The sequence below is a fragment of the Hevea brasiliensis genome, chromosome 17 (assembly GCF_030052815.1).
Source record: "Hevea brasiliensis isolate MT/VB/25A 57/8 chromosome 17, ASM3005281v1, whole genome shotgun sequence".
Taxonomy (NCBI): Eukaryota; Viridiplantae; Streptophyta; class Magnoliopsida; order Malpighiales; family Euphorbiaceae; genus Hevea; species Hevea brasiliensis.
The window spans coordinates 42252389-42261022 of record NC_079509.1 but is presented as its reverse complement, the minus strand read 5'-3'; the positions used below and the strand labels follow the sequence as shown (position 1 = coordinate 42261022).

The 8634-nt window shown below is 33.5% G+C and overlaps 1 protein-coding gene across 1 annotated transcript; it reads right to left on the bottom strand.

Annotated features, from left to right (window-relative positions):
• Positions 1-3099: 3099 nt before the first annotated feature.
• On the bottom strand, positions 3100-7644 carry LOC110649718 (uncharacterized). Its single transcript, XM_021804405.2, has 5 exons — positions 6193-7644; positions 4837-4894; positions 4655-4738; positions 4352-4493; positions 3100-3660 (listed from the first exon to the last, which is right to left on the bottom strand). Exons 1-5 carry the CDS (start codon positions 6686-6688, stop codon positions 3295-3297), a joined length of 1146 nt encoding a protein of 381 aa, XP_021660097.1. The 5' UTR covers positions 6689-7644; the 3' UTR covers positions 3100-3294.
• Positions 7645-8634: the final 990 nt, after the last annotated feature.

Genomic DNA, 8634 nt, shown 5'->3' with positions numbered 1-8634 from the left:
ATAACCCTTTTTCTTTATCTCCTATTATTTGTTTGAAAATTCGGGGATAAAGTTTTTTTAAGGGGGGAAGATTGTAATAACTAAAAAAAAAAAAAAAAGGGAAGTGACAATGGCGTGTAGCAGTGGGCTACACCCACTATCAGCTGCTATTGCAGGCAATAAAAAAAAAAAAGAATTTCTCTCTCTTTCTTTCTCCCCCACTTTCTTCCTCTCCCTTCCATCACTCTCTTTTCTCTCCCTTCCTTTTGCAGCTGCCAGCGATCACCACCCACCACCACTACCAGCAAGGATTCCCCCACCACCCCACGACACTGGCGCACAACCAGCTAGCCGAAGAAGCACCAGAAGCAGCTACAAGTGATGGAGGAGAGAGAAAAATGTGCACGCAGGGCAACCAACTTTCAAGTGCGATTCTGGCTTTATCCAACGTCCAATCGAGGCGATTCAAGTGGCGTCGAAAAGCTTGTTCCGAGAGCTTTCTTTTGATACCCATTTTACAGCATTTGGTGGTTGGATGAGTGAGATATAGAGGAAAGAATTTCGGATTTTTCAAGTTTTTTGGTCAGATCTAGAACGATCCTACTGTTGGACTAACGATCTGATATCACCTATGGACTGAGAAAGAGGAGAGGAATATTATGGTATGATTAGATCTGGCAGATGTCACCGATGGCAGGCTGCCAGCCACCGTGCGCGGTGGTTCCGGCGGTAGCTCCGGCGAGCTTTGGGGATGATTCAACTTCCAGAGGCTTCCTCATAAATTTTTGGAATTTTTGAGACGCAGATAAGTTGTGGATAAGATTATTTTCTCAGTCTACGATGCTTAAATGCAGTGTTTCTTAAACAAGAAAAATTAGAGAAAAATTCTAAGAAAAATATATGATGAAAGTAAAATTATTTGGAGATGTTTTATGATATTTTTTGAATTTTTAAGTGATTGTGGAATATTTTTGAAAAATATATGTGGGTTTTAGTTAGATTTTTAGTATCTGAGCGTATAAGATCATCTGAATTTATAGTATTTAAATTATATATGATTGGTTAAAACTTGAGGATGAAGAGTTAAATATGTGAATGTTGATTTGGGTTAAATTAGAAACATGTTAGCTATTGGGAACTTATAGAATTGAGTAATATTCTTAAATAAAAATTCATAAAATATTCATGGATAATTAGAAAATTACAATTCCTTTTGCGGTAGCTTTATAACCTCATTAAGGACTGCGGGGCAAAATTTTAGAATTTTTAGAGTTTGTTTGAGTGGATTTTTACAAAATGTCAATTATAGGGACTAAAACGTAATTTTTCAAGTTTATGATTATTGTCTAATTTGGAGGGCCCAGGAGGGGCCATATGATGTTGATGAGATGCGATTGTGGAAATTGAGATTTAGAAGTATTATTTGAATCTTTTAACAGGTTGGGTAGGTTCTAGATATACGAGAAATTCTGCAGAATTTTCAGCATAAATTAGGTTGTGTTTGCCTCTTTAAATTTATTTTTATTTGAATTAGCACCAATAAATTCATAATAAAATTATGTATGTGATCAAGGTCAACCATCTTCCTTCACCGAACCTCTACAGTAGTATCTGATATACTGTGAGTAAAATATTAATTTTAATTATAATTTCAATATTATTATATATTCGGACATGCCCATGTATCACTTATAAATATATATCTATGTAGTTAAATGCTATGCATGTTTTTTATTGTATTATTAATTGATGAAGTGCCATGGATATTGTTTTATGGTAATTTGGAGCAGTGTGCGCTTGTTGGTGTGCGTGTGGTGTGGTATTGGATATGGACAGGACAGGTAAATGCGGCTGGAGCTTGACTCGCTGGGACTCGATCCTTTATGGATAAGTCAGGGTAGGCACGGCTCGAGATGATCTCGTTGGCCCCCGCATTTGGTTTATTAAGTGAAACTCTGACTTGAGAGACACTCGCTGGCAGAGTTTGGATTAAGAGAGCTGTATAGGGGATCAGCTCCCGTATACGTACTGTTTGAATATTATATAGGTGTGTCAGTGCTCCAAATTACCTTTTTACTGTTATAATGTGATTTATATGAAAATTATGATAGTGTTGCATTTCACTCTTTAAAATGCATTAGTTTTAGATAGCTATAGAAATTGTACTTAAAATTAGTATTTTACTCTCTAAGTCGAACGCTCATTCATGTTCATCCTATTTTTTTAGGCTACAGGAGGACACATTTTTTCAAAATAACCTATTTCTTTCTTCACATGTTATCAATAATTACTTAATATTATTATTATTCTCTAAATTTGTAATTTAAAACTCTGCATGTACTAGCAGTAGCATTAATCTTGTCAGAGACTGTATGAATTTAAATTTTTATATTAATAAATGAAACATTTTTATGATTTTTAAATAGTTCGTAAATGATGTAATAGGGTTGAGATGAGCTCCCCTAATTTGAGTTTCTGATAATTATTGGGTTAAGTTGGTCCGAAATAAAATTATAATAGTTTAATTTAAATTATTTTATATGCATGTTGAGCCTAAATTGTGGGCCTGGTTATAAGTTTGAAAACAGTAAATCTTACTATGGGCCTTAAGGGCTTTACATCGGCCCAAGTCCTAGTGCCGGTCTGGTCTATAGGTTGAGTCATGACAATAAACATCTAATGATACAACTCAACTTTTGCAAAGTGTAATTAAGATACTTTTCAGATTTTATTAGCTGCCATATTAGTAAATTAAAATGTATCTTAATTCCACTATCATGAGACATTTACAAAAGTTTACAAAAGTTGAGATATATTAAAAGATGTTTTAAAAATTCAAGATATTACAAGAATTTTTTTTTTTAAATTCGAAAATAAACTTATGTACTCTTACCAAATTATTATTATTATTACAAAATTAAATATCATCCAAGTTTATTAATTAATTTAATTTGGATAATTATGATCCATTTTAGTATGATTTTCGCAATATTACAGTTCTTGTGATATCTATATTGGCCATTTGCAAAGCAAGTTTAGATTTAAAAGTTGATGCAATCGGATTTTAAAGATGATTCCATAGATAAAAATTTGGTTATAAAGATTACCAACACTTTAAACTGTACAAAAAATCTGGCATTAAATTTTCAAGGCTCTCAACAGAACAATCATCAGTTGATTTAATTCACAATCTAGGAATTCTCGAATTCATGAAATTTTATACACAAGAAGACCATTGCTACCTCGGCAGCCGTGAATTAGTTACTAGGATAAACTGATGACTGAACCTGCTGCTCTGTTCCCTGTGTGCCACCATCATTCTGAGGAGAAACTTGATTCATCCATGGTTATGGACATTTTGGATTCCATGACACCATCTGTTACCTTATCTTCAACCTTGACGGCTCCGCTTTCTTCCTTCCCTTCTGCTGCATTTATACACTCATGAAATCTGAAGCAACTGGTGAGATGATCGTTTGTTAACCCTGCCACCTGCATGAATGAGTGGACGACTGTGGGCCCCACGCTGCGGAATCCTCTTCTCACTAGATCTTTGCTCATTACGTCTGCTTTTGGAGTTTTGACAGGAATCTGACGAGGATACCGGAATCTGCTAACTATAGGCTTGTAGTTTACAAAGCTCCAAATATACTTATCAAATGACCCAAACTCATCTATCACCTGTCATCAATAAAACCTGCAAAAAGTTAGCTACAGTGACAATCCTAGCAAGTGTGGAGTATGCAATCATGGTGCTGAATGCAGTGACAAAGTTTAGCGGTTAATGACTGCATGTCTTTAAGTCTGACGATTTGTGAGAATTACCAAAAAAGCAAGCTGTCATCTTGAAGAAAAAGAAATAATTAGGTTGTACGAGAAACTCCTAACATAAGATGAATAAAATAAGGTCTAGCTGCATGGCATCAATAGTATAAGTTTATCCTATTTGGTTCATACAAATGCAGAGAGGTCAGGACCACCATTCAACTACTTTTCACCAAACCTATCTGATCAAAGGATCAACAATCACACATCATGTGTTGTTTAAATGCTTGGACAAACAAGAAGACATATTAAGACCAAAATATGAATGCACTGGTCCAATTAAAGTATCAGCAAAATGATATGAATACTAAACAAACCCCACTCATCAAAAAAACAAAGTTGCAAAATACTACCAATTAGAATTGACATTTAGCTAAGTTTGAGGTAACTTTAAAAAAAAAAAACAAATAAATAAATTTGCATATAAATATACAGTCAGCTGTTTTTATCCTGTACTTCAAGAAATAAAAAATTTGCAGTGCACTTAATTTCAGCATCTTCTGCTGAAAAGAATAAAAAAAGAAGTTTGAAGAAAATGAATAGCTACCTTCAATATTTGGCGAGCATTCTCAATGATTGCACGCAATTTAACTTCTGATAATAAGGAGTTAGCTGTGCTTCCAGGTGCTATTATCTTCTTCTCATTAAATTTCGAGACAGAAACTGGATCAAAATCTGCAAAAACTTCCCTGCATAAAAATCTTGTCAATGCATAATATATGAAAATGAGCAATATCTAGAGAATAATAATTTGATTTGGGGAGGAAAATATGACTAGAGATGAGGTATACAGTTAGTTCATAGATGAGTTCAGTAAACAGATGAATGCATGATTAAATAGAAATATTACCTAAAGATGTGTCTTTTGCTTAGAATGGCAGGCCAAGTAAGTTCAGCCAAAGCACCTGAAAGAACAAGAAGCTCAAACAATTTCCTGCATGTTGACAAGAATATCAACCAAACAGATTTTAGAACAGGGAATTGTGTCAGGAAAGAAAGTTGACAAATGCCAACAATTTTGCAACCACATACTTGTCATCATGTACTGGAACTCCCCATTCTTCATCATGGAACGCAGCATAACAAGGATCTGATTTCAAAATATAACAAACTACTTAGTAATAATCACCTATAATGGCCATAGTTGAAGCATCTGGGTAAGCCTCGGTGAGTTTTATTTCATTTACTTATTGGACAGAGGTGTATCTTCGTTATTCAAAATATTCACTCCTTAGACAAAACTCAAGGCACAAATTGCACATTCAGTTTAACTTAATTTCCGACAAAAGAATACCATAATCAGGAAATGACTTTGGCTAGACTCACAACTTGCATCTTGTTTCCAGATGGTTATGAGAAATGCATTATAAAATTTTAAAAAAAGAAAAAAAAAATCCAAAGTCAATGAATTGACATGATGAGGAGTAAAGTAACCAGCTATCAGGCTTTGGGATCTCTTATTATATATCAAAATGTCAAAATAAAAGTTATTACAAATAGCACTTCACAAGCATTATAAATTAGATAGATTATATGCATTAAATTATATTTGTTCTCTTATGCAGTGGCATTGTGAATTTGTTTTAGAAAAACAGGACAATTAACTTGACCCAGTTTTTGATGGTTTAGCTCAGTTCTTCAAAAATTACAGCAATCTCCAGGTTAACAAAATGATTAAAATACCTTTTGGAAACATGAAACAACTCAACAAGTATATTAAACAGCATAAAACACAGGCCTAGCCTCCACCATAAACCATCATATTCATGTAACCGCCTCACCTTGCTCCATATGATCACATGCATATATATAAAATTGTACTAAATTAATAAGTACACTTCAATAAATTACATGTTAAACAAGACCTGCATCAGGCCACAGAGTGTCCTGACTCCTGAATACTGTTAAAATCTAACTAATAGAGAAACACTTTAGCTGGCTTTTTCTAGTGGCCTTAAGCCATCAAAACTTAAAAACATTTCTGTTTTGGGGGAATTGAAAAAACAAGACAAGATCCTAGACAGGTTGGTTAACTTAAGGGCTGATGAAAGAAACAAACCGTTCCAAACAAAACGACCTAATTAGAATATGTATTGACAAAGATCTGCCAGTCCCATAACATTTGTATCATACTAACCAGACCCAACTTTACATTTTCAGGATTGTGAAACATAAGAGGCAAGCATAACAGCACTTCCAAGTTCCAAATGAAACCACTTAAGTCCTATTCTACCATTAACAAGATTGATCTTCAAACACACTCCCATTCAGATTTTATATTGTTTTCAAAGACAAACTTAAATGCCATGTTATGACACTAATATGAGCATCTTTATTATGTATGCTACCACATGATGCCAATGAATAACTCTAAAATCAAGAACGCACCAGTGTTTGGTGTTACCCATGCACAACTCTTCTTGGTCTGTGAACCGCAGGAAGGTGGTGGAGATTCTAAACTCCCATCAGAGACGACACTTCTTGGTTTTGAAGCATATGGCTTCCTCCTACTTCCCAAACTAATGGACCGTGTCAACCTCCCTGTAGATGCTCGGCTATGGAATGAATCCGTGGAGGCATCAGATGAACAAGAAGCGTTCAGTGATAAATTTGAATGCAACAACTGCTCATGGCGACGAAGCACAGAAGAAGCACTAACAGAATGCGATTTGGGCGATAGAGTATTGACAGTAGACACCACAAGTGCCTTCTTCTCTTCACCTAATGCAACTTCCTCAGGCGACATTTCAACGTTTCTCAATTGTTTGGAAGCAGGTTTCCGTGCACTCAAAGACGCTGCCTTGTTGTTTCCAGTGGGTCCTAACACAGGCCTGGTCTCAGAATCAGCCACATTCATTGACCTCACTCGTGGAGCTCCTGACATTGTCAACACACCTTATACCCAACAATGATTTTCAAGAGATCTTGAGCTCCCTACCTCAAAAGTACCCCAATTTTGCAAACTTAACTACTTCCCACTTCGTTCAAATCTTCCCCAAAATTGAACGAACCCCAAAACATCCACCTAGGGAATTCACTAAGACCCCCATTTTTTCTGTCAGTTGCTGCACATTAAATCAGCACCAAAGGCTCAAATATCAAAACCATATATGGGTTATCTAGTTCTAGTAAACTGCATTCATCAACCATAATCTTGAAGCTACACCAACACAGATCTTGGCTTTTAACACTTAGCACCTCAAATTTACACTACTAATTCCACCAGTATTAGCTCAAAATAAAATACCCACATTTACAAAACCCTCCCATCCGTGTCTTCTAATCAGCCGAAAAAATAAAAACCCATATAAAAGCACCTCATCAAAATGGACAAGAAAAATGGTTTCAAGTTTTGACCAAAGCTTAGGGGTTTTATAAACAGCTCAAAAGATCAAAAACAAAGAAATTAAAAAATATATATTATTTTATATTCAAAAAAAAGAGAGAAAAATAGAGAACCTCGAAATATAAAGATCCCGTTCTGCATTGTTAAGAACGAGATAGTCCTAGAGAAAAGCTCTGTTGCCTCCCAAAACGAACATAAAGGTGGGATTTTTTTAAAACTGTGTCGTTTCAGTCTCTTCACAGGATACCTAAAGCTGACACATTCCCTATGGAATTTACAGTTTTCATGGCTTCTTTTGCTTTCTCTTTTTTCCTTTTTCCCGAGAAAACTGAAGAGAAAACTGCCAAGAAATGCGACTGCTCGGAGGTTGAAGTGGATCTATAAGAGAAAGGAATTGAATTCTTCTGCCTTCGGTGTACAAATGTGAATAAGAGAGAGAGAGAAAGAGAAAGAGAGAGAGAGAGAGAGAGAGAGTAAATAGCAAACGAGCAAAAGAGGGGTTGAAGATTGGGCATTTTGTTTATGGAGTGATGTTGACTGGAACAGTCGGTTGGCAGCTGTATTTTACCGGCTATATCCAGTTAACTCCGGCGCTTTCCTTTTGTCTCACACTCCAGTCAGGGGCAAAAGAGAAGTCGGAAATATGACGCACCTTCTTTTTATTATTTTATTTTTTTAAAAAAAATGAAAATAACCGCCAAATTAAAATCAATTTATTATAAGGTTTAGAAATTTAAATTTTAATAATTTATTTTTATTAAAAATTTCTGATATTCTTTTAATTCTCAATTCATTTTATATATTACTAAAATTGCAAAATTTAATATTATATTGATTCATCTTATTTTAAATATTTTAGGAAAATATATTTTTAAATTATGTATCTATTTTTTTTTTATATATAACAAAACTGTGAGGCAAGGTTATTAGTCATTCTATGTATATCAAGACCAAATCTATAACTATATTGATGGATCGAGCCAATTTTTAATCACATAAAGTATTAATGTGTTTCGCACTTCTTGATATTGGTAATTCAAAAGTTCTAATTTTTATAAAATATTCTAATATTTAAAAGGGGAAATTATTATTTAAATTTTATATTTTAATTAAATTAATTATTTAATTTATATTCTTTGTAAAAAATACTATTTATTTCTTATATTTTACTTTCATTAAATTATTTAATCATTTCGTTAAATTTTCTTTAATCAATATCTATCAAACTACTAATTAATCACTTTATTTTAGTGAAATTAATTAATTAATCTCTATATTTTAAAAAAATATAATTATTTAGTCTATCTATTTTAGTGAAAATAATTAATTACTTAATATATTTTGAAAATAAAATATTTTGAAAAATATATTTTTAAATAAAAATGAAATTTTTATTGTGTGGAGACTAAATATGAAGTTAATTTTTTTTTAAATTGTTAAAGTATTTTCAGTCAAATCCCTACGTATCATTTTTGTGCTTTTTT

Bases quoted from the DNA above. Each gene is read 5' to 3' on its own strand.
- LOC110649718 (XM_021804405.2), bottom strand. From the start codon at position 6,688: ATGTCAGGAGCTCCACGAGTGAGGTCAATGAATGTGGCTGATTCTGAG. The intron at 4,739-4,836 runs GTATGTGGTTGC...GTCAACATGCAG, and splicing joins GTTCCAGTACATGATGACAA to GAAATTGTTTGAGCTTCTTG. The intron at 4,494-4,654 runs GTAATATTTCTA...ATTTTTATGCAG, and splicing joins AGCAAAAGACACATCTTTAG to GGAAGTTTTTGCAGATTTTG.